Source organism: Haemaphysalis longicornis, unplaced genomic scaffold (assembly GCF_048455015.1).
Source record: "Haemaphysalis longicornis isolate Haplotype H1 unplaced genomic scaffold, Haemaphysalis longicornis Haplotype H1 scaffold_3, whole genome shotgun sequence".
NCBI lineage: Eukaryota > Metazoa > Arthropoda > Arachnida > Ixodida > Ixodidae > Haemaphysalis > Haemaphysalis longicornis.
In genome coordinates this window covers 89,348,245-89,373,860 of record NW_027526335.1, presented here as the reverse complement: position 1 = coordinate 89,373,860, position 25,616 = coordinate 89,348,245, and the positions used below count along the sequence as shown (strand labels likewise).

General features: G+C 43.9%; 2 protein-coding genes across 2 annotated transcripts; one reads left to right on the top strand and one right to left on the bottom strand.

Annotated features, from left to right (window-relative positions):
* Positions 1 to 2,926: 2,926 nt before the first annotated feature.
* Positions 2,927 to 16,949, bottom strand: Ak3 (Adenylate kinase 3). Its single transcript, XM_077703731.1, has 5 exons — positions 16,889 to 16,949; positions 16,344 to 16,579; positions 14,636 to 14,763; positions 13,148 to 13,339; positions 2,927 to 9,424 (listed from the first exon to the last, which is right to left on the bottom strand). The coding sequence occupies exons 2-5, from the start codon at positions 16,519 to 16,521 to the stop codon at positions 9,251 to 9,253; spliced, it is 672 nt and encodes a 223-aa protein (XP_077559857.1). The 5' UTR covers positions 16,522 to 16,579; positions 16,889 to 16,949; the 3' UTR covers positions 2,927 to 9,250.
* A 148-nt stretch (positions 16,950 to 17,097) lies between these two features.
* LOC144174822 (LETM1 domain-containing protein 1) lies at positions 17,098 to 24,840 on the top strand. Its single transcript, XM_077703730.1, has 10 exons — positions 17,098 to 17,214; positions 17,424 to 17,587; positions 18,303 to 18,415; positions 19,379 to 19,461; positions 21,061 to 21,148; positions 21,652 to 21,741; positions 22,771 to 22,872; positions 22,992 to 23,138; positions 23,245 to 23,341; positions 24,634 to 24,840. Exons 1-10 carry the CDS (start codon positions 17,141 to 17,143, stop codon positions 24,711 to 24,713), a joined length of 1,038 nt encoding a protein of 345 aa, XP_077559856.1. The 5' UTR covers positions 17,098 to 17,140; the 3' UTR covers positions 24,714 to 24,840.
* The last annotated feature ends 776 nt before the right edge of the window (positions 24,841 to 25,616 follow it).

Here is a 25,616-nt window from a genome sequence, read left to right as displayed (position 1 = left end):
GGCAAGCATCGGTGCTTGAATCAACAGCACAACATCAATTCAAACAGCTGTTCAACACCAGTAAGAAGCAGCATTTATGCGTACAGATGTAAAACATGAGCTGCCAGCTTTGCTCGAACTTAGCGAAAGACTTGCGGTTTATCGCAGGCAGAAACCAAGTGGGGAAAACTTGAGCAAACTTGGCAGAATATTCACGACAAAATAGGAATCTCACTTCAAACAAAAAAGCTGAGGTTGACCATCACAAGAAATAAAACATTACCGCAATCAAAGTACGCACATTCGAAGCTGAGTAGCATTGTCAAACACGTTTTTGGTGTCGCACTGCAAGCACGTCTCAATAATCACACATGCTCAGAAATTGAGTTAAAGCATTTGGTTCGTCACTTTCAAAAGCTCTAGAGCACTCTTGAAAGCAGCCACGTATTTGGGTGGTCTAAACTGAGTGCCTCAAGTATGTTTGGCTGGTCCTCCGAGTGCATCAGCCTCTGTCTTGGAGCATTGCCGAGATGTCGCAATAAGTTGTCACGTGACAATGGCAGCTGTGTTAAAATCACTTGAGTGTCTAAAGTGGCCATGATGGCTGCGCCACAGTGCCGCAGTCGTCCACTGCTCCAAGATCAAGTAACACGTTGGGTTGAGAAGCAATGCCTCCCACTCGCACTGGGAGTGGAGTCCGCATTGACCGACTTTGACCCCAGAGAGGCCAACCAAACACTACACGAGGAATTCGTACCCTGCTACTGCACTGTGTACTGTACTGCACACTTTCCCAAGAGGCATCAGACTTATTGCACGGTACAAGATATTAGCAGCTGGTAAAATCAGTCTTTAACTGCACACAAAGCCTCCCAGCTATGCATGCAGTAAGACTAGTGCAAAGGAATTAAGAAAACTCACTAACAGGATTCTTCCATGCCTTGAACTCCCTTTTCTCCCTTGTTGCAAAGGAAACAAAGTTAGGTGATGCTACAAAGCAGACAACATTAGAATCCTACAAACACATTAAGCTTTAATATTATGAATTGACTGCCAACAAGAAGAAAACTTGTAGTTGTCATTCGAAGGAACCACGAAGAAAGCGTACAACTTGGCTTGATTTTAAAAATTGCACCTTTTACACTTTGCTACATTCTTGCTTAATTTTCTCCCATGATGCTGCTATAAGAGGCTCTGGAGGTGCGGACTGCAATTCCCTTGCTTCCTCCCCCGTGATTTATCATGCAACTGAGATAGCTGTAAAAAAAATCTTAGGCCATCTCCACTAACGTGAATCCTAGGGAGGGGCGGAGCATGCAGTGTACTATAAGGGTATTCAAAGATTGTAAGTCTTAAGTCTCTCTCCTGCGACACTGAGATGAAACCGGAGATGAAACGAAGATGCTCACAGAGATGAAAACGTTGAAGGGTAGAGGTATACAGCTTTGCTGGAAAAGTCTCGCGTCTTTGAAGCATTAAGCGTCCTAGTGCAAGGTGTTGGAAAACGAGTGTCCCGGTGTTTTAGTACCGTGACTATATGCGATGATGATGATATGAGACGCCGACCCGAGGCGCAACAGCCGGAGCCCCTCAGGTGCTTTGCCCCACAAAACAGCTGGTCAGTACGCCAAAACCATGCCAGGAGGCAAGCGATACATTGGAACGAAAGTTAAAAATAAGGCTAACACTAACAAAATCTAGTACACCAGCATCAACAGGAAGCCAAGAAGCTGTCCAAGACTTTACCACGAACTCCCTACCCACATGCATTCATAAGCTGACATCCAACATGGCAGCACACAGTCATCTGCGTGTCTTTCTTAGGTTTTGAACAGCAGGGCATTGTAGGAAACGACAGGGCCTATGCCTTCATTCACATAATCAGACTACGAGCTGCCCTAAACCCTGCCCCTCAGATTGTAGCCCTAAAACATGCTGCCTGTCGAAAAGGTCTGCACCAATGAATGAAGGACCTCACTCTTTCCCACTACAGCACTCCCCCTTGCACTCCTCACCTTATAACACCACAAAGGAGCATACATCTGCCAGGCACAAACCCTCTCCCTCCCATGCAATTTCATTACCCACCAGATATAACCCAACCTGGCACATTCCCCTGTCAGATAGCCTGACATGAAACATGCTTACTCATCTTGCCCTTGTGCCGAGCGGTCACCTCACTTCCTACACCCACACCATTTACACCCCCACTATTCCCTACACCTGGGAGAGCCTGACCACCCCAACACTGCATCTTCACTCCTTCCCTTTCTTTACCCTGCACACAGCCCATGCCCAGGACCCTCAAGCCGACGCAACACCTGTTTTGTTTCTGCCCCGCCCATCAGGATCCTGATATTGACAAGCCGCTAAATAAAATTAAATCTGGCAATATAGTTTTGTAAATAAACGCAACTGGACATTTCACTTCATACAGGACTTTGTCCCATGACCTTGACGGCAGTACCTTGACTCAGTTTACCGAAACAACAAGATCACAGACGCAGTGCCATTAAACATTTCTCGTCCGGAGCTAGCCTCCACTGCTCTCATGCCTCAGCCCATATCAGCTGTTGCCAAACGCCTGCCATCCCAGCAAAACCATACAGATGTAAAGCTTAGTGCGGTGCTACTATAGTGATGCTCTGCACAGCTGCTGCACGTCAGTTATCACTAATTGCCTCCTCTCCAGGGCAACAGGAAAGCAGAGCAACCAGTGGTATGAGGGCCAAGTCAAACCAGCACCGCTGATGACTGGTGGCCTCACGATTAGAGTAGAAGCCAAAAGATTTTCCTCAAAAGTCGCAAAATAAAAATACTTTACCAAATCCTAAAAAATGTTTCGACACAACCCGAAAGCGGACCCTGCATGTCGTCCCGCATGCTATCAACGCCTCTCAACATTCTTTTTACATTATCTGGTCTCACTGAATACAATTTGTAATTTAAAAAAAAATGCTTTATTTATTCGAACAGGGCAACCTATCAATGCAAAAAGTAGTGCTTTTGCTTAATGATCCCCTTGCCAGTTGAAAAGTAGTACCACACAGGGCCATTTAAGAGATGTGGTCATTAATTCCTGAAAGACAGTGAACTTTGAAACACACGCTATGTGGTCATTGAGAACAAACACGACACCAACAGTGCACTGTACTGCCTTCTACAATACTAGTTTCGCTGTAACAACTGTGCTATAGAGGTACACAATACTGGCAAAGCATGAAATCCAGAATGCAACCCACAACAAGCTTTTATCATACTCCAGTTTAAAGTTGGCTCCTAATGCACACAATACCCACCACACCCACGCCCTAAAGCTACGCCCTAGTTACAAATTTTTAGAATTGAAAATGTTTTTGTTCGAATTCACACCAAGGAGCATACATCATTGCACTGAGAAGACTGCTCACAATCTACCTTCAGCTACTTTCAACATGGCAGGATGCCACTTGGCTCCACTGCACACAATCTGTGCTGGTGAAAAGCAGGGCCAATGCTACTACAACCTCTAACAGGGTCAAGAACAATGCATGTACAGCACTCCAAACATGAACACTGCATGCACCATTGAGAACTCCACAAAACTACTCTAGGTGTAACGTCAAAACTTGTACATGCTTGAATCACTTTAGTCTGTTTATGGTACGTTACTGTTCACCGTTATACAGTCAAGTCCAGTTATAACAATATCCAAGTGCCGAGAAAATTTGATCATTATAACCGATAATTGTTATAAGCGGGTTGCGAAATAAAAAGACGAAACACGGCTCAAAAAATTTTATTCCCATGCAAGCAAGGTCGTAGTACTACGTATTTGCAGAAAAGAAGCCATAGTTGCTCAGCGTTGTTTGCTGCACGTGAAGCTGGCGCACATCTTTGCCAAGAGCATCTATAAGTACTTCACCTAGCTTAGCGAGAGGTCCTTGACGGAAACAAAGTCCCTGAGGGACTGTATCACGTGTTGGGCCTCCTCCGATATCGCTACCTGAGTAGGCTGCGCAACCGCGTCGTCAGAGTTGTCACTGCCACTGCTATACCCAGCCCGAATTGCCTCTTCAGTGAAGAACTTGGACGTTTCGCAAACATCACCCCTGATGTCCCTTCCACGGAAAACCGGAGGCAGTTGAAGAGGCACCCAGTCAAATTCAAAGCGGCGTGCACGGGACAACATTAAGCGAACGTGCAAGCAGGAGCAGGGACGATAACAAAGCGGTGACGCCAGGAGGGGGGTTCGGATGGAAAACTGCTCCCCTCCTCCTCTCATCTCATAAGCGGCACAGATATCTCTTGCTGAGGGGTGGAAGGAATGTGAGGCACATTGCGGCTTGCGGCGCATGCCGCCGGCGCGGTGAACACACATAGCCGGCGGCAGCTTGCATCTCTGGTGCACATTGTAACCGGATTCAATTGTTATATCCGATATCGTGGCACTGGAGGATTGTAACAAGTGGTTTATTTTACCATAGAAGACATACAAAACTGGACAGTGGCATAGTTGTTTATCGTTATATCCGATATATTGCTATAAACGGTATTGTTATAAGTGGACTCAACTGTATACCGCTCGTAAGTTGTAAAGCACACCAGAATACTTAAGGTCCCCATGATTGGTGTGTGCAAGAGCCCTTCTTTCTTTTCTTTAAGGCCGTGGCTCTGACAAGCTTTAGTTGCGTTAGCAAATATAGCTCTACACACCATTAAGTCCTGAACCACATCAGTTATAAAAAGATAATTGCAAAACAGTTCCATTACAAACACTTAAGTCGTGAACAGGGTTGCCAGGTTCTCAGGGCAAAATGTCGCCGGAAAATTGCCAAAAGTAGCCAGGGAAGTCGCCACCTTGAACACAACGTTTGAACCAGAAAAATCGTTTTCTTTTTTTTTGTAGAAAAACGATGCCACCAATTTTTTTTTCGATGTAGGGTTGCCACCTGCCAAGTTTTTGACCACTCTGACTGGTATTTTTCGACAGCGGGCTAGTTGCACGGTCCAAACTTAAAACCAGCCATCATTGGCCGGTTTTTGGGTCATCGAGCCGCGATTATTTTTTCGCATTTTATAAGCGTCAACTCAGCAACTACATAGATAAATGTGTCGACAAGGTGCACAAAGACGTGTGAGCAGAGAAAATACGCGGGCGAGCCCACCCCTTGAGGTGGAGGGGGACCAATGGGAGGAACAACACAACGGTATGCTGCCGCCGCGGCCAGGTGGCACAGTATTGCGAGTATTGCACAGTATTGCGCGTGTATGTGCATATGAATATGAAACACATTGTGTCATATGCATTGCATATTTTTTAACATTTGCTTGGTGGGTTCAGATGCAAATAAGAGCTTTTAATGGAAGAAGTAAGTGCAGTTACTTTTCAGTGCAGCCCATGCAGAGCAATAACCAAAACCTGTCACTTTCAGAACAAACATTATGTTGATCTCTCTCTAGGAAAGCACTGTAGTAAATTGCATTTTATGTTGAGAAGACGTAGCGTATTTTTTTTTCGACACAAATTCAATCTTCTATATACCCACTGAAGGGCCAGTTTTTTTGCAGAGAAAGGTGGCAACCCTATTCCGAAGGCCTGCATAGAAAAAAAAAAAAAAAAAAAGACGAAAGTTCGAGGACTAGCGAAACTGAAAAACAAATTTGGGCGGAGGCCTTGTCAGGAGACGTACGTTTGGCCCAACCTCATGGACATAACTACATCTATGCATTTCTGTCCAAAATAAATTGAAATTGAACTTCAGTTGCTACAGATCAGAAAAATAACAGCTGTCCTTCATTGTCTCCTAGGCAAAAAAAAAGGTTACTTTACGTAAAGTATTGAAAGAGTATGAACGATCACAGAACTTGCGTTCGCTGCACACTATTTTTCACCTCTTTCACTGCCTCCTTACATTCCCGTGCCTATTATAAATCATCAAACACGCTTCCACATCGAATCTCAAGTGCCTGTGAACTGCCTAAACATCGTACTTCGAACTGACGGCATTGCTTGAAGCCTTCCCCGTGATTTTTACGGCAAGTGATAAGTATTAAAAAAAGCTACACAACGTGTTTCGCATCATGCCGGTAAGTAGCAGTGTATATTGGTGTGTTTCGGGTGACACTAACTCCTTGGGCCTATTCTCCACTTTGCCATATCGTTCCCATTTTTTTGTTCTGACTGGCTTCTAGTTTCATGTTGACTACTGGAAAGCAATGAACTACCAAATAAGGACCTTTTTCTCTAATGTAAAGCGTGAGAAGAGCCCGGAATTATAAAAATAATCATCAGCGCTCAAAGAAGCCAGAGATTAGCCAAGCTGCCACTCTAAAATTTCAGCCGCCACGAGCCTCTAAAAGTCGCCACTTTGGCAACAAATCGCCAAACCCGGCAACCCTGGTCCTGAACCATATCAGTTGTAAAAAGATCACTGCAAAACAGCTCCATTACAAACAGCATGCTAAATAACAAGGCTTTCTCGTTGCTTCAACCCCACACCTCCACAAAGTGCTTCAATAAAGATGTGTGATAATCTGAAGTACTGAGAAAGCACTGCGATATGCTGGAAAAGAGGCCCCATAGTTGCAACATTGCAAGTAGGGCAGTTCAGATACAAAGAAAGGTGTGCTCTGATGGTGTACTAAGTACCACTACAGTAAGAATTAGTGCCTTCTAGATGTGTCATACATAATAGTGCAGTAAGCATTTTCAAACTTTTAGCAAGCTCTTTACCGAACCACAGCCTACTGGGAATCAAGTCACTTAAAATGCACAAAAATGCTAGTTTATGTAAAAAGGTGTTTTTATAAAAGAACTTCCGCAGAAATACACACTTTCAAAAATGTCAAGGCTTACAGGCCAAAGCTGTGCTCATAACAATCACCATGGCAGTCACGAAATGCTTTGCCCACCCAGAAATTAGGGAGCAGTCCTTGAAAGAGCACAGTGCAATCAACACCGCATTAACACATTGTGTTCATCAAAGTGTTATTCCTTCGATCACTGTTTGTGTTTCGTAAACATATCACATCTATGCATCTTGGACACAAGGACTGTGAAAAACAGTTTCACAGCAAAGTCAACTTTCTTGCAATCGTAGTTCAATTGATCACTGAAACGGCTAGTATATCATTGTACTGAATTCCATGTCCTTGTCATGATTCGTTAGCTCACAGCTAAGTTGTATAAATTTCACAACTCCCCATTCCTCCAAATACATGGGCATCTATGGGAAGACCATGCTTACAGAAAATGACCGTAACTCATGTTTTCCCCGAAACTACCCCAAAGAATTATATGACCTTGGACTGCCCAAGTGACCCACAGCCTTAGGAAATCTTACCTCAGCAGGTATGCATGGATACCTAACAACCACAGTTTTACACATAACACGAAGCCATAAAAATTTCTAAATATGTCTTAAAAATTTCTTGAAGGTTCAAATCCCACAGCTGTCTTTCAAATAAACAAATGTGTCTGCATAGCCACCTTTTTTATTTTAAATGTGCGAATGCAGCTGGCAAGTTTAGAAACTTGACCTGGTGACAAAAACACCAAGCATCAACAAAACATGTAAGGTTTCATAAACTATAAAAAAAATTGTAAGAGCAACTTTTTAAAATGAGGCCAGCGTATTTATGACTTCTGGCACTCGGGCCTTTGCCTCCAAGGCAGGCACAAAAAAGATTAAAAATACCCTGCCTTTTGCTTTTCAGTTACAGCCATAAAAATGAGTGGCTTTATGTCATATAGAAGTCCAAACCATAAACAAATTAAGCGAGAAGTTTAATAAATAGGAGCCAACTGGGCGTAGCCTTGCATGTGCCTTGATTAAAAGCTGAAGTAAAAGAGTGTCCACAGCTGTTTTTAACATCTGCTTGCAAGAGTTGAGAGATTATGCATCATAGGCCGTGAAGTCTATTACACAATGGAAAAGAGCGTCCCGGCCAACAAGCCTCTTCGCCAACGCTAGGCTCAACCCAATACTGCAATATTGCTGGTGCATTTGTAAGCAGAGGTACAGACTATAACTGGAGGACAGCTCAGAAATGCAAGCTGAAATTAAAAAAGAAAAAAAAAAAAAAATCTTACAGGAAAAAGATTTATGTGGGGGTTAAGGGGAGGGACCATATATGCACTTATTGAGCTGCAAAATCTCCCCCCCCCCCCAAAAAAAAGAAAAAAAAAACAGTGCCAAAGGAAAGAGAACAGCCACTGGGCCTGCAAAAAAATATCATAATAAAAAATAACAACAAAATAACTTTAAACAGAGGACATCAGCCCTGAATTGCAGTGAACTCGTCTCGCATCGTGAACTTCTCGCTGCTGCAGCCAATGTTAATTACCTGCCTCTGCAAAAACAAAGAGAGGTAGAGGGAATAGTTGCAACTAGGCAATAAAAAAAAAATGCACCGAAGCCACACCTGGGCAGTGAAGCGCTCCAGATGAATTTTGTCCACCGGGGGATCTATAACGTGCACCGAAATCTCAACACAACAGCATTTTTGCTTTTTGCCTCCATCCAACTAGGCAATGCCAACACCTTGATTTCAGGGGGACTCGCCTGAACACATCCCTAGACGACTTGCTATTTCATGACCCACGAGCTTAAAAATCATTGTGTACCAATATGAAAGGTCTTACAAATTCATAGAAATGTTCTTAACGGTATAGTTTGCTTCTTTTAGAAATATACCCCTGCTTTACTGAAATAAAAAATAAATAAGAAACACTTTTTGGTTTATCCAGTTTCCTCTAGACGCGGCGCCGCTAGCGGTTTAGCAAGCAAGAATTTTTTTTATTATTATTTCTGCACAGAAAGCAAACCAGGCAGTTGTGGACGTTGATATGGATTTGTAAAGCTTCTTGTATTGGTGCATGATGGTTTTTAAGTCCGTGGGTCATGACGCAGTACGTCCCATAGGAATGTTAGCAGGCGAGTCCCCCGTAAGTGCAAGCAATGTAAAAAATCTAGAAAAAAATAATACTGGCGGCCGAAATTCACTGTTCTCATTAAACAACGTACAGCTCTCGCACACACAACCGTTAGTGGGAGTCAGAAAGACAATTTTCTTTTCGTTTCCTCTCTGAGAAAACCACTTCCAGAGGAAAAATTAAATTTTGAGCCAGGTGATGGACAAGCTGCTCTCAAGAAAAAAGGACCCCGCACACAATGTATGCACACCGCAAACCTGTCCATCCCCTGAGCATGGTAGCTGCACGGTTTGTCGCGGCGTGCCATCGAATGCCCACGGCACGTATTCGCACGATGCTCTCCTACTCCTCGACTCAGTCCACGCTCAGCGCGCGGACAGGCTGGCGGATGCTGCTGAGGTACTTGTAGACGTGTGGGTAGATCTCCTTGGACTTTGTGCCGTGAAACTCATGCAGCAGCTTCATCTTGTCGTAGTAGGCAAGCAAAGGCTCCGTCTGGCTACGGTAGGCAGCTAGCCGGGCACGGACCTGCCAGGATTTGCAAGCAATGGCAGGCATTCAGTACTGTGTCTTGCCCAAACAATGCTTTCAGTAAGCAAGCCCGTTGTTGTTTCCTCCGAAATCCCCAGTCAAACACTGCTGGAGACTGAAACAATTCTTTTTGCCCGAGTACCCCCTGTCACAACAGCTTTCACTCAGCGCAAATGGGTTTTGGTTAAACCAACTATTATAGAAGCTCCCACATTTGACTTAGTACAAGTGTTTTAACGGGCCCGCGGGCACTTAGCTGAATTTCATACTGGAAGTCATGACAAACCATGCTCCCATGTGACGGATAATAGTGTCACCATTGTCCGTTCCTATAATAATCCATCTTGAATGCGATGACCAGCTTGGAACTACAGTGCCACCTGGGGGGTCCTAAATAAACACACAATGGCCACCCGCTGTCTCATAAGAAAAACTGTTTTAATTCCTATTCTAAATAAATAGGTAAGGGCCACTGCCATTCTTGGTGTTAAACAAAATAGACCAGAAAATTTAACCTTCACATAAAGTTTCCGTGCACACGAGGAAGTAGTTTGCTATAGAAAAATTTTTAAAGGCGCTTGTTTATTGTTGTAACGTGCTGTCAAATTGCACATACTGTTTCCCTCATAAACACTAGTAGTGAAACAGAACCAGTTTGTTTGTCTTGGCCATTGGGAGCCTGTCTTTGCTCAGACAGCAATCATGCCCAACGAATTGTCCACTTGAAGCTGGAAACTCTTGGCAGGTTTGCACGAAGTCAGTCACCTTAGCAACAACCTAGAAAGCCTTCATACCGCAACGCTTCATACCGACCAATCGGGGTGAGCAAGTGTGCAACTTTTGTGAATGACGAGGCCCAGCACACAATTTATCTGAAATGTGGGGGGTCAGTACGGGGCATGGTGCAATGCACATCTTATGTGTTGTCTCTGCGCAGACCCCATTTTAAGTGCAATGCACTTCTTAAGCGACCCTGAACCTGCGTCCACCGGCGATGTCCGCATCACATACCCACGTGGGGGATTGGCCAGGAATCTCCTCGTCTTCCTTGGCAACGGGGGGAGATGGGCGCGCGCTGCCTGGCCGCTGACATGGCACATACCCACGTGGGGGATTGGCCAACAATCGGGCGTGAGAAGGCCTAATGCACCCGCTTAAAGGAGTACTGGCACGAAATTTCAAAGCTGAGATCCGCTCTAGCAATCAAGTACAACGACAACACAAATAGGTGTCTGTGAATAAATGCATCTTTCTTTCTTTGTAGTTGTGTGCGTGTGTGTGATCTCTCTTTCGCGAACATTACCGAACCGCGCAAATTCAACTCGTGCATTCGCACTTTCACATTCTTCCCCTCGAGGAAATGCGGGGAATTTTTCATTATTTAAATCATATTTAGAGTTGTTTGTTTTCTGGTAAAAGCCAGTTTTACTCTATTCTTACACCCCAATGTTTCAGAACAGTCGGGTTAAATCCGATTTCTCCCAGAATCGAGCTTTTCAAAGTAGAAATCTGTACAATCGTGAGCTGACAGTCTGCCGTCCTCAACCAGTATTTGCTGGAAGTAAGCACCACAAACACAGATACCGAACTCGTTGAGCATTGGCATGACGCTACCACTCGCTACTCAGGGCTGGCAAATGCTACACTGGCAATGTTGTGCCTAGCTAATAGAAGCTGTGATGTTGACCGAACTTTCTCCCAGCTGAGAAACGTTCAAGCATGACCTCCTTTAACGTATAAAGGAGGCCGTGGCTCAACGAACGGATAGGTCTCAAATAGAGACCGACATGCTGCGCATGCAGATGATAATGTATGTGAACAAGGTCGTGTAACAAACTGATGACCACCTTTTTGTGAATAAAATGTTCAATTTCTTAGAACTTATCAATGCTCTTTACCGTTACCATGACTGGCCCATTTCCGAACAAACGCAAAATTTCGGAACGCATTTGCTAGAAAACCCTGATATCCCCCTATAAACACCAATTTTAACGCGTTAAGAAGGTCAAGATTCCTACTGATAAAATAAACTGAGTGTATTATTTCTTACATACGTAGATTTCACCCGAAAAAAGCCGAATTTCAGAATGGTCTCACACACAAACCCCCCCCCCCCCCCCCCCCCCACCCCGATTTTTTCCAGATTATCAGTTTCAAAAAAAAAAAAAAAAAAAAAGCACCCAATTTTTGCCCTACGATTTTCAAAAAATATAAAACCCGAAAATGAACAACCCTATTCATATTGTATGCTGGCCCTCATCCGTCACTGAATTTGCACACTACATAGCCACGCAGGAGTGTTGTGACAAAAGCAACATATTGTCACGAAGCCAAAGACGACGCAGTTGTCTTGAAGGAAAAAACAAGTTAATTGGAGCGAACTTGTGCTCCCCTAGCAACTGAAAAAATACACAGGCGGCGAAGCAGCAGTCAACGAAGTGACGTGCACAGGCGAGCATTGGCGAATCGAAAACCACGGCGTCTGCTCTGCGGGCATTTAGGTATCTCTCGACGCGAGTGTTTCTCGAACCGTCTAATTACATCCAGAACACTGTAGATCAAAGAAGATTATTCTAGGCTAGTGACATTAGTTCAAAACATTCTCCCTATCAAATGAGATAGTCCATGCGGCATAAGAAAGAAACAATGGAACATTCGCTTCACTCAGGACACAGATAACACAGCCCAACGCAGCCGGGCGGTGAAAGAAAAAACAAATAAACAAATCCAATGCATGGTTCGTGGCAATATAAGGAAATTTAGTGTGTAGCTGGGGCAGCCGGCTCTCCGGAGGACCTCGAATTTCCCAAGTTCCAGGAAACAAATACTCCACTGATGGCAACGGCAGTTGTTAAATACTGTTGAAGATGCCACGAGCATAAAAACAGGTACGCCAACAAACAAACAATGCTGCCAAATAGACTCCGCTGCACAATAATTTGAGAAGTCGCAAAGTATGAAATGTGGAAGTGCATTAGTGGAGCTTGTCACAAACGTCACACTGGAAGGGACTGTAAACCTGACTTTTACGTGATTACCTCTTCTCGAAATCAGCCCATCCATTTTCCCGCAACGTGTGACGTAATGCGTGCCACGAGTATACGTGGGCCCTACAGGGCATTTATAAAAGGCCTTTCAATAAAAAGTCCTAAGCCCTCCAACGTAAACATTTGCAGATGTGCATGTGTACGGAGATTAGCCCCAGGAAAAAATGCTTGCGCACAATCTGATGATTCCCACATGACAATTTCTGCTGGTTTGTTTTCTCAACGTTTTTTTTTTCGAAATGACAGAGTAGCATCTTGTAAACACTGCCATTCAGACCGCCTCATTTTGAATATGCCCAAGTGGTCATCGTGACTTTAGTTCAATTTCAGTCGTGCATGTTGCCTTACTACTGCTGCGAAAACATTCATGTGTCCGAGTGCTATAGCCAATGTCACCCTTCATTGCCTGCTGTATGCATACATGAATAACAGCTACTATGACAACCAAACCAACCATCAGTTCTGCCGTTCACCACGAGCCTCCCTCCACATGTGACTGTTGGCAAATATCTATTATTTTTGTGGACAATGATTGACACCCATGAAAGCCACTGCACAGGTTGCGTGTTCCCCTTTGTAACTCATTCAGCTGTAGTTTTTCACCAGCAACCAATGCCAGCCACTCAGTTATCCTAACCTATCAAAGCTTAGCCACAACGGGCGCACGTCTCACCGTAGCAGGCTTGTCGTCGGGACGCTGCTCGAGCGGTTCGCCCGTGACGTCGTCCTTGAAAGGAACCTTGGGAGGGTTGAACTCGGTGTGATAGGTGCGACCGCTGGCAGCGTGGATCCAGCGGCCCTCGATGCGTCGCGTGATCTCGTCTTCAGGCACGGCCAGATTCACCACGCACGTGAGCTCGACATCCTGCATTCGTGAATATAGCTATAGCTCACTGGCACCTTGACAGAACCATCGGGGGGACAAAATTAAAGCCATTCCACTCAACATGAAAGCTGTGGGAAGTGCAGAGCAGTGACTCGCCATAATGCGCTGTAACACCGTTATCCACTCACTGCTACCAGCCATCACGCTGTTCGCTGCCCTGTCTCACTCCTCTCTTGATCAATGGAACGGAGGTTTGTCCAATGCAATTCAAATTTCCACCCTTCTCAGAGTGCGCATGTCTCCTGCCTGAAGCTGCGCCAGCGGGAGTTTTGTTCCTTTTGTGCTTGCTTTTTATCCTGCATGTGCCGGCGCCTTACTGCGCAGTTTCGAACGCGCCATTTTTTTTCTTGCACTGCCACTTTTATCGTAAAAACCAACCAATGAGCGTTCCTAACTAAATGAGCATGGGGGCTGCCGGTTAATTACGTATATTTTGCCTCAACTGTAACTGCAGTTTCCTTTGCGCTAAACAACGGGGAGATATATGATAAGCGCCAGCGGTTCACAAGTTTCCAACGGTTATGAATATACAAACTGCTTGGTTTTCGGAGCCTCTGTGGGACGCCGCTACGACAGTACGCCGTGGGGCTCTACTTGGGTCCAGCAAGCAAGCTACGATGACAAGGCGAGCTCCTACAGTGCTCTGCACTTAAAAAAACACATTCCTGTAAGCACACACTCTAAAGGGGGCACATTTCCCTGGTCGTGCTACAGAGCCCGTGTGGAGAAGATTTGAGGTTCGTGGGAATCTTGCAATCTTTAACAATCGTCCCAATACTGGCTGACTTGATTGGCAGTTCTGGTGGGAAATGCTTGTTGTTGACTGCCATTCATCACAAAAACTCTCATATTCAGAAATTCATAAACTCAGAACCTAAACTGAGTGATTCTGCAGAACTACTGCACTTCCAAACAGAAGATTTTTCCAACTTTACACAAAACACTGAATGGCCTACACTCTACAAACACGTTTCACAAGCACAATCCTATGCCAGCCGAGGGCAGCACCATTTGTAGAATTAACAGCTGTGTTCCATATTTTTCCAAAATTCATCTGTTTTGGCATGTTATTGTGCGACGATTATTTAGGTCAGCAACACACAAATGAGGCCCAACTTATTTGTTTGCAGGAGGTAGGACCTTCAGCATCAGCAAGCTGAACCCACCTCAGAAAGCAGCAGTACAAACTGCACAGGTGCTCTCCTCTATCCAGCGAAGAGACGATTTAAACTTTGTCACAACAGTCACAATTGTTCACAAATGCCTTGGACCAACCTTATAAAGTGCTTCTGCCTGGGGCACGGTTCGGGGAAATCCGTCAAGCAGCCAGGGGTCATTCTTGAAGTTTTCATTGGCTTCGTGCAGAATAAATTTCGTCACAAGCTCGTCCGGTACCAACTGTCCTGCAGAATGACGCAAATGCGCGAGATAAAAAGAAGCACAGTCAACAGAGGCCGAACGATCAAAATAGCACCCCTGTGTCTAAAAAAAATCCCAAACTCCATTCATATCAGCAGGGCAGATGCAGCAACTCAGATATCATTAAACAGTGCCCAGTTGACACACAACACAGCAAATACTTTTTTGTCGCGTTACAAAATTACAAAAAAGGTCAGGAGTTGACCATGCGCTACACGGCACTCAGAGATGGACCGCAACCCAGCCAACACTGCAAGCTCGGTCCATAACTTGCACGCTTTCTTTAAGAAGGCTTGAGTGGACAAAGCTCTTCTCCTTCCAACCTTCTCTCTGTCCTTATGCATGCAGCCTCAAGTACTTCTGGATGCACACCCTAATGGCCTACTCTCATTGTTCCACATAATAGCACTGCACACCTCTACAACTCTAAGCCCCATTGTACTTGCCGCTACGTGTCAAACAGTGTACCTGTAGACCACTTTTTTGCACTTTTAGGGTACAAGCAGGTGCGTCCAGATTCTCCTTGATCTCGTTACGCTGTGGCACCACTATAAGGAGAAATATTTAATCACACCGTTTCCAACACCCAACCACTGCTGGTAGTTTTGTGATTTAGAATGAAAGATGCAAGCATCGAGCCCCGACAAAGTAGTGGTCTATGCGCGACTCACTAAAAATGCGGCTTTTACAGCTGGAAACCGAATCCCCCGGCCAATCGTGTGTACTCTTAAATGTTTCCGCACCCTAGCCAGCCCACCCACAGCAGCAGCATCGTCATCATCGCCCTATTTGTGTTCAATGCGGCCCAAAACCAGCTCAGCATCAATAACACTGCGTTTGTGTGATAGAGCTGACAGTGTGCTTTTTTTTTTGCCCGACAAATACCAGACGCAAAATGTAACCGAAAGCTGTGTTGCTGAAACTGCATAGTTCAATGCGGTGGGAACACCGGGAAAGTTTGATTGATTGATTGATTGTGGGGTTTATCGCGCCGACGCAACGGAGGCGATGAGGCGCGCCGTAGTGGAGGGCTCCGGATTAATTTTGACCCCCTGTGGATCTTTATCGTGCGCCGAAATCTCGTACACACGGGCGTTTTTGCTTTTCGCCTCCATCAGAAAAGCGGCCGCCGCGGTCGGGAATCGAACCCGCGACGTGCTCAGCAGCGCAACGCCTTAGCCACTGAGCCACCGCGGCCACTATAAGCAACAGTACGACAGGTGAAACGCAGAATAAAACGCCGACAATATGCACCCACAGCTTACGTGCTGCACTTAACAGCCGCTTCGTATTTTTTTTCTTTTTATTTATGTTTTATGCTTTCTTTTTTCCTCGGCGAAAGCAACCAGGAAGTTCATTCATACTGAACGAGAGTGCGAAGCTGGGCGAGTCGGTAGGAATCCATTAATAAAAAAAACAGCGCAAAGGACGGGACACGAGTGAAAACAGACAGGGACTGTCTGCGCCCGTCCCTGTCTGTTTTCGCTCGTGTCCCGTCCTTTGAGCTGTTTTTTTTTTATTATTAATGAGTTCATTCATCCGGCGTACATCCGTCAAGCCTTACCTTTATCCATGAAGGGCTGCATTTCTAGCCCGAGCTTAGTCTTGGATCGTACGTTCTGGCGCATGAGGTCCCCGCATGAGAGATACTTGAGCGAGAAGTCCCTCACGATCCACTCGGAGATGGTCCCTTTGCCGGAGCCTGGGGGACCCATGATGACAGCGCGGAAGATTTTCGACATCGCAGCCGCCTTTTCTTCCGGCTTCGGCACGGCGGGTATGCCAATTTGTATGTCGTAGCTGATGGAAGAAGAAAGGCCATAGCACTCATTTCAGCTCCGCGTGATTGCAACAGCTACCTTCGGCGTCTGTGTAAACAGCGAACGCAACTAACCGCAGAGACAGTTTGATACTACTGGCGGCCAAGTCTTGGGAAATCACACGGTGCATAAGAGCTTCACGCCGTCAGAACGCTACGCGCTTCAAAGCGTGCGCGTTACGCGGGTCCCTTTTTCATTGCGTTTAAACCAGCCGCGCCAAAATTAAATGCCACAAATTTAGAATCGGGGCGCATGCGATCGCAGTGAAATAGTCTCGCGCGTTCCTTACCTTCGGTCCCCCTCAGCCTGCTACGGCCGGTTCCGTGGTGCGTTGATTTGATTGGTCGGCTAGAAACGTTTTCTAAAAAAACGTGACAATTGTTTGTTAAAATTATTGTAATTACTATTTAAACAAAAAGTTTGAAAACAAGCTTTTAAAAAATTTTGAAGAACAATTTATTTGTAAACGTTTTTGTTTTAGTTGGTTACCAAATTTGCAAAAGTGGTCAAATTGCGCGTCACGTTTTAGGTGTCTCTTAACATGGCGCTGTACTGCTTGTTTCGGAATGGTCGTTTTGCGCTTAGCCGCTTCAAAACGACGTGCCCACAATGCAGGTATTATACTGAAAGTCATCTTTGTTCCCTCTAGTGGTGGTTCATTGTTTAAAGTACAGAGCTGCATGACATTTTATGTCACTGTTGTCAAACGAGAGGTATAGGAACCGAAACTAACCAAAGTGAACTTCAGTATTTCTGTTGTAATCGCTGAATGCAAATATCCATTACATTTGTGGTATAAAACTGCTATGTCTTTCTCTTGAAAGGGTCAGCACGGCTCCTCCGAAGGATTCGCCGAATTCCATCGTCAAGCCCATTGCCAAAACGGTGCAGTATGTGATATCCAAGTTCGAGTTCTTCCTCGAAGGCTACGACAAAATACTGAAGAAATTTCCCGTCGCATATCGGCTACATCAGGTGTTTCTAGTTGGTGAGTTGTATACCGTCTGCTGTACTTTCTGTACAAAAAATAGCAATTCGTTAATTTGTTTTCACATAATTACATTCTCTATGTGCATCTTGGCAATCGCGAGACATTTCGCCAGCAAGTTTTGTTTTGACACATCGCGATTCCCTCACTCTGATACTGTACGGAGCGGTGCGAGGCTACAAAACACCACTTGATCGTTTTTGGGTAATTACAGAACGGCTGCACACTGCTGTCAGTCGATCGTCTCATGGTTTTCCGCTCGGTTGATCTCAACAAGTGGTTCCCCTACGTTTGTGCAGTCTACGAAAGCATGGCGAGCTCTTTCGATGCAGCATTTCCACCATTCTTGTCGAAAAAGAAATCACGAAATGTTTGAGTGAATGCAGGTGAGGTAAAATGAGGCTCGTGACGGAGGTAAAGAACTCTGTGCCTGACTGAAAAAAGAAAATCACACACTAAAAAAAGACATCCTTTAACAGTGCTTGGTGGGCTGAAATGAGGGGTTGTGAAGAAGTGGTCAGAAGCATGCAAGTCTTCACTTTGGGCACAAGGCTACTGTCTCTGCGCGTGTTATATGTGCTAAATGCTCTTATGCAGTCGTCCTTGTGTCGCACTTAAAGCAGCGCAGACTTTTTAAAATTATTTTCATTCTGAAGAGCATTTAAATCCCCAATTTGAAATTTCTGATCACTATAACAACACTTGGCGGGAACAGGCACCAGGGACCTGTACCAAGACATTCGGAGCTACATGAAGATATCCCAAGACCTGAAAGGCGGCAAATCCGTGAGGGAGCTTTCCCGGAAAGAACTCGAGCTATACTACCAGGTTCGTTGCTTCTGTTGCACTTTTTTGCATACTGATTGCAGGCGCAAGCTCAGTTTGTGCATGTAGAAAGACTACTAAAGGATCACACCTGTTGTAACTGTCACTATAAAACACTCCTAAATTTCAGAAAAAAAAAAAAACATGTGAGTGGTTTAAAAGCTGATGAAGTGAACAGGTTCATGCATAATGTGTATGCTACAGATCAAGATGTCAATTTCTGAATGTCGTTAGTTCTAATGCTCACTGTCAAGGTGAACGGTGAGATTGAGGCTTTGCAGCCAAGGTATGAAACTATGCGAAACATTTAAAATAAAAAAATGAAAAGTTCGTAAGGCTTTAATGTTCTTGCTTGGTTCAAAGTAGCGTTTAATTTCGGAAAACTTCACTGGAAAGGATCTTTGAAGTTGGAAAGATAAAAAAGTAATAGTCATTGCTCACTTAACCTCTGGCAAATCATGCTTGTTTGTTACAATTAGGGGCAGAATCTGTGATCATTTATTGAAATAAATTTAACTTTTAACACTACTCTGACCTGGTAGGATTTGCTGGGGCTATTTTCTCTATCTCTGTGGCATTTGTGTGCACCAAATTTGAAAAAAAAAAAAAAAAGATTTCGCCTTCGCAAAATTTGTCCCCTCTCGCTTTTTTGGCCGGTACTGACGAATGGAAGCTGAAATATATTTGGCATTTCTGCAAAAGTACTAACATATTTCACATAGTTGAGATGCGACCCTATTTAAAATTGGCGTAAAATTAGGGGATGCTAAGTGGTCACTGTCTCTTATTAATATTTTTTCGCAGTTTTATTTTGTACTGATTATGAGCCATCATTGTGCTTGTACGATTGCACAATTCAATTGGTTGCTTTGTTCTTGGCTGTTATTGTCATTCTTAATTCACCAGAAATTAAACTTCGAATTCATTTCGAATTTAAACTGCGCATTCATTTTCAATGTATTGCAGATTCCTCGTGATGTACTCAAGGTGGCACCTTTACTGGTGGTGCTGTCGTTGCCTGGAACAAACTTCTTTATGTTCCCTCTTATGTAAGCAATCAGTGGCACTCAATGGACGTTTTGGGATGTCACCTTTGTGCTGATATATTGTTTTGGTTGTTATACGAAGTGTTTTAAGTTGTCACTATGTGCTTTTTTTAAAAAGATGACAAAGCTTAGATGCATGACATTCATTGCATGTGCTTACCTGTGTTGGCAGGCACCAAAAAACACAATAAGGATCACACTATTAAGCGTAATTAATTGCACTGAGATCTCTATTGTCCTTCTAATTATTGGTATTATGTCAAGTGCCTGTATCCCAAAAACAAAACTAGCCCCTTTAAAAGATTTCCTGAATTTGTCTGGTGGACAAATGCAACCCCTCAAACATGTTGCACGTCACATTTCACTACTGGCAGTACGGGAAATGTGGAAATATGATATGGAGGGATGGCCAACTTTTGAGATGCAGATGTCTATTTTCAAGCCTGCTTTAAGAATTTAGGGAGCTAGTTCACTTAGTGTAGGAGGACAGTAACCTTGGTAGTAACTCAGGTGTTAAAAAAAGGAGTACAAAAACTGAAAGTTTTATTAAAAGTTGTATGCTATTTATTTAGAGATACTGCCAGTTCCACAAGAGATCAGAGCTGGAGGGCACTTCTCTAAAATATGCGATAGAGTATTGCAAGGCAAGACGTCACTTGAATGTAGCAGGCAAGCAATAGCGAGTATTGAACTCTAATGGAGTGTTGTGGCACAGTTTGTAGTACTATTACAGCTGAGTGTGGTTGTGTGAAGGTCGGATAATTGGAATGGCTGCTTATGTGAAACAGTCTGAACAATCTCTTTAAAAATATTTTTTTCTAGAAACTGAATAATGTGTAGTGAATTATAGATTGTATCAAACTATTTTTGAATCTTCTTAGTATTAAATATACCAGACTTTATTAGTATCATGAAGTGAAAGTGGCCTCACCATTGCTTAGGTTGATAGCTTTTATCAGAACGGAGAAATGCTTGTTGGAATTCCTTTTGCTATCAACTTGTGATTCTACGAAATTTTCAGCTCCTAAGAGTACATCACTCGCAGGTGCAGTGGGTTTGAAAAAACCCATAAAGTAGCAAAAAATTGATAATGTGCATTTCTCTCGTTTGCGGTGTGGAAGGATACAAATAAAAAAATATTTTTTTCTTTTATTATGTATTAATTCTTTTGATAGGCACTAGTGTGTCTAAAACCCTTCTATAACATGTTGAATAACCTAGAAAGCTGTGGTCAGGCACCTTACTTAGTGCTGTGGTGCAAGAAGCATGTTTATGGAGTATTGAAGCACTCAGAGTCCCAGACACTACTACTGGTATGCCTCGGAGGCTATGCCTTGATGTAGATTAGCGCTACACTAAAAAAAGTGAAGCAAAAGGCAACAACTGCTATAAGCTCGTCAACAAGTCATAGTTTGGGATATGCACAGGATGCAAGAAGAGTTTTATCATTTTTAAAGGGGAGTGGGGGGGGGTTGCAGATTTTCCTTTCAGATGAGCTTTGTAATGTTAGCCGTAATGCTATGCTGTTCCAGGCCCTGTTCCTGACCAAACACCTCCACTTTTTAGACCACGAATTGATGTTTTACTCTCCATTTTGTGCAGCTATTTCTTTCCAAGGCAGCTGCTCACCTGGCAGTTCTGGAGCCTGGAACAGCGCATAGACTTTTCTGTGGAAGCACAGAGGAGGAAGGTACGTCTTTGAATTGCATCCCTTTTCAACTGTCAGTGTGTCACTGAATGCTGTGAAAACCCAAGTTTAGTATGGACATTAAAATGAGGGGAAAGAAAACCAGCTATAAAATCCAGAAAAACTCAGCTAGGCACGTAAAGCGTGAAATATAATGCATGCTCGCTTTGAGGTGGGCACATGAAATTCATTTTTTGTTTGTGGCCCCAACGTTTTATGTTCCATCGACATCAAGTTCTCTTCACTTCTGACGTTATGGCTTGCAGCAATGGTACTGACAACAGTCGCGACTCATCAAACCCATGCCACCACTTAGCAGCACAACCTTGGTGCTAAAAGTTCTGGTGATGACAGCTTCTTCCTTATACAGAAACTGTGCACATCTACATGGGAGCACGCCTTATTTCAGCAGAAAATTGTTCAGATCTGTGTATGGTACGAGGTGGGAGTTGAACATGCTGAAATTGAGCGTGTGTGTGCCTTCCTTTTCACACTGCAATGTGCAGGTCACCCACTTTCGCAGTGTCTTTCGTCACCTTCAGAAAAAAGTGCCCAAAGGAGAAGACGGTAAACAGCTCCTTAGCGTATTCCATAAGGTAAGGCTTGTTCGCATGCATGTTCTTAAAGGGACCAAGAAGACAAAATGCAAGTTTGGCTCATTTAAAAAATTGCCTCATTAGAATCATGCTGACACCACTTTTAATGTAAACTTCACTCATATAAGCTGTATAATTCGAAAAAAATGGAATGGCCGTGCAACACACTAGCTCATTTCCCGCAACAGAACCTATGATGTCATACCAGCCAGCTCTGCGATTGGCGGAGGACGGAAAAAGCAAACACAAATTAGGCAGAACTTATGAGCTTGCTGAACGAGCTATTTGTGCTTAAATTCTTTTTATATCAGTAAGAATGGTGGGAAAAACAGTGGAAGTTACGAAAGCACACGTAAACAAAGAAGTACCGATGCGTATACTGCTGTTGGTACTGTGCGCACTATGTTTCGTTAGATGCACAGCACTGCGGGGCTTTGGGGTTGTCTCAGACGACACTGGCCAATTGACACAAGCGACGGTGTCTTACATGACCATGTTTGTCAAGGGAGCACCATGTTTCACGAAACGATTATTTTCTCCATGAACAAAAACAAGCCAGGTTTAAATACGATCACAAACAAACCAAAGGCAGAAAACGGCTTCCGGCGGTATGGTGGTGATATCTAGGTTGACTAACAGTAAGGAAGCCTCCGCGCCACACCAAGTTTAGCTGCAAGACCTGTTCTTATGATGTCATTGCAAACGTCATTCAAACACATTCTGGCGCAAGAATCAAAATTTTAGCTTAAATTGATTAATTGCGCGGTGAATAACACATCTTTTGCTTCCGGGCAAGCGCTAGGGGCACTATAGAAGACGAAATCTTTCGAATAAAAGAAACTTGTATTTTGTCTTCATTTTGCCTTGTATTTTGCCACAAACTGCTGTGGCCACAAAAAGGTGGAACCAATAGCTGAAGGAAATTTTTCTTTTTTTGCTGCACCCTGAATTCAGATGTGAATTCATGAATAATTTGTCAATGATTCTCTTTTTCCTCTCTTAATTCGTATCTTTTTTGTATGTTTACAGCTAGGAAGTGGAACACATCCAGCAGTTTTTGAAGTCCTGGCTATCAAAGAGTACTTTTCTAGCAAGCCTCTGTCCTTGTCAAGTCTGAGCAGAAAGCACCTGGTAAGTGCACATGTGATCTATGTGGACCACTGTTGTGCGTAAAAAGAAATTTCTCTTTTAACTTTTCTTCTCTTGTTGTTGAAACAAGTTTGCTATCGCTAAGTACGTCTGCATTGTAGGTGGCGCTGTGCAGGATTCACGGAAAGAGCACTTTCTTCATTGGCCGGAAACGACGGCTCTGGAAACATGGTGGCTTTGTGCGGGAGATGGATTTGGCTATGGCTAGGGAAGGGCTTGGCCGCATGGATGTAGCTGAGTTGCGATGGGTAAGCAGCTTGCCTGTCATTCTATCCTCTTTATTCCCGTGTTTATTGCTGTGGGAGAATGTTGCATGGTTTATTGTAACCAGTGTTGACTTCCTTTGTCATTTAGGCGTGCTTCCTTCGTGGCTTTAATCCAGTTGGCCTGAGTAAACGAGACTTGGTGCAGTGGCTGCAAGACTGGATACAGGTTTCTTCCAACATCGAAGGTAACTTAAGTTGAGCTCATAAACAAAGCAGTTCTATGCTATTGAAGATATTTTTCGACTAGGGAAAGCTTAAAATGGTAGCGGTAGGGGGAAAGCTCAGTAATTGGAACTTCAGTCATTCAAATCTATGGATAATTTGAACTGTACGATTTGGTCCGGTCAAGTCTTCATAGAAGTGTATGCATAAAGAAGACCATCAATTCAAACTCGCATAGGTTTCACCACAAATAATTCGAACTATGCGCCACCGCTGCCACGCCCTGGCAAATAGTGACGCACCCTGTGTCTACACACCAGGTTAAAGAAGGGAAAAACCAATCTTAATCCCACATGGCAGACGTTTTTGAAGGCATGTTCTTTTCAAACTACTTTGGTGAGGATGTATGTACCATAATATGTGAGGTGCGCTGACAGGTGAGGGCATCATATTGTCACGTAGTCAAAGACGACGCAGTGTCTTGAAGGAAAAACAAGTTTATTGAAGCGAACTTGTGCTCCCCTAACAACTCAAAGAATACACAGGCGGTGAAGCAGCAGTCAACAAAGTGATGTACGCAGGCGAGTGTCGGAGAATCCAAAACCGTGCGTCTGCTCTGCGGGTATTTATCTTTCAGCAAGGGTGTTTCTCGAACCGCAAATTACATCAAGAACACTGTAGATCAAATATTATTCTAGACTAGTGACGTTAGTTCGGGACTCTTTCCCTATCAAAAGAGATAACAAGTGCGGCATACAAAATAATCAATGGAACCCGTGCTTCACTTGGCACACAGATAATACTGTCCGTTGCAGCTGGGCGGCTAAGACAAAACATAAACAAACAAACCCAATACATGGTTTGTGCCAATATCTCAAATCAGAGGCACAGAACCGGTCGCTGCCAGTGACGATGAGGAGGACGATGAAACGAAGTACACAATCCGCTCAAAAGTCAGGGCCAGATGGAATTTCACCCATCTCCTCTTCAGTTAAAATGAAGCAAAGATGAGGCTTTCCATAACATTCGTTTGTTGGAGCAAAAATTGCTGACTCGCCTTTAGGGACAACAAGCAGGCCGTAGTCACGAGATTTTTCGAGTATCAAAGTACTGACATGCCCTACTGCTTCAGAATTACAATGTACTGTTGTTAAGGTTCACTTTCGTTAGTTCAAACCATCCTATTGCAGTTAAAATTAACGAGCTTTTACTGTAGTAGGAAAGTTTGAGTGAAAGGAATAAGCTTCCCTTCTTGCATTTTAGTCCATCTCAGTTTTTCTGGCAAGACGCTGAGCTCGTTTGTCTCTTGTTGCAGGCGACTGCGTCTCCTTGCTCTTGCATTGCCCGATTTTTCTCGGTTACAACGCCCCAAGCAACAGGATTCTGGTCCACTAACGGAAGCACTGGCTGCAGAAGGTCTGCACTGGTTCAGCCTAGTCACAACAGAAACACCCAAATATAAAGATAATAAAATTGTTCTAGACGTTTTAGGTGCTAGTAAATGAATCACTCTTGTCTTGCACCTGGGCTGGAATCCTGAGTTTGCATCTGTTTCTAAAGCGCCCGCTTCCAGTGCCCCCATCAAGAAACTACTGCAGGATCTGCAATAAAGTAGGCACCAAAAGTGTACCACCCGTTTTTTATGGTAAAGTATGGTTTCAGAGAGACATATGCATCTTAGACGGATGCAGACTTAGAATTGCACCCTAGCACAGTGTGCCTACACTGCTCCAGTCATTGTCCCATTGACGCAGTGTTATTGAAATTTTTCTTGAGTAGTGAAAGTAATGGCAATTCTCAAATGCTTAAAGGGTTGTTGTAACAGTAAATAGGCATGTTAAAAAATTGTTCTTGAACATAATGCATGGTCCTCTGCACAAAATTCTTGCACAAGGATCACATTTTTAACACGAAAGTGTTTCATTCCCGGATACACCAACATTTCTCTGACGTCATATCCATCACGGAAGTGACGCCAGTACAACGAAGCAAGCGGCCTGTAAAGGGTGCACCCCTGCACGCAGGGTCTTCTTGCGGGGAGGCAACCTTTAGTACTAAAGAGTACATTTTACTGAGGGTTGTTCGTTTCGAGGTCTTATATTTTAACATGAAAGTGTTTTGTGTCGCGATACCCCAAGATTTCACTGACATCATACCCGTCACGGGAATGACGCCAGTACGCCTTTGCAGTTTTTTTGTATACTATTTCGTTAAAAATAACAGAGGCTCAGCCCTTGCCAAGGTTCAGCAATGCATTAAAAACATGCTCTCGCATAGGCTGTTCGTTTTATAATCAAA

What these genes read in the sequence shown, in the direction of transcription:
- Ak3 (XM_077703731.1), bottom strand. Translation starts at nt 16,521, where the DNA reads ATGTCGAAAATCTTCCGCGCTGTCATCATGGGTCCCCCAGGCTCCGGC. An exon ending in GCAGCCCTTCATGGATAAAG is followed by an intron (nt 14,764 to 16,343) that starts GTAAGGCTTGAC and finishes GTCATTCTGCAG; the next exon opens with GACAGTTGGTACCGGACGAG. An exon ending in AGGCAGAAGCACTTTATAAG is followed by an intron (nt 13,340 to 14,635) that starts GTTGGTCCAAGG and finishes TCACGAATGCAG; the next exon opens with GATGTCGAGCTCACGTGCGT.
- LOC144174822 (XM_077703730.1), top strand. Translation starts at nt 17,141, where the DNA reads ATGGCGCTGTACTGCTTGTTTCGGAATGGTCGTTTTGCGCTTAGCCGC. An exon ending in TGGAAGCACAGAGGAGGAAG is followed by an intron (nt 21,149 to 21,651) that starts GTACGTCTTTGA and finishes TGCAATGTGCAG; the next exon opens with GTCACCCACTTTCGCAGTGT. An exon ending in TCCTTAGCGTATTCCATAAG is followed by an intron (nt 21,742 to 22,770) that starts GTAAGGCTTGTT and finishes GTATGTTTACAG; the next exon opens with CTAGGAAGTGGAACACATCC.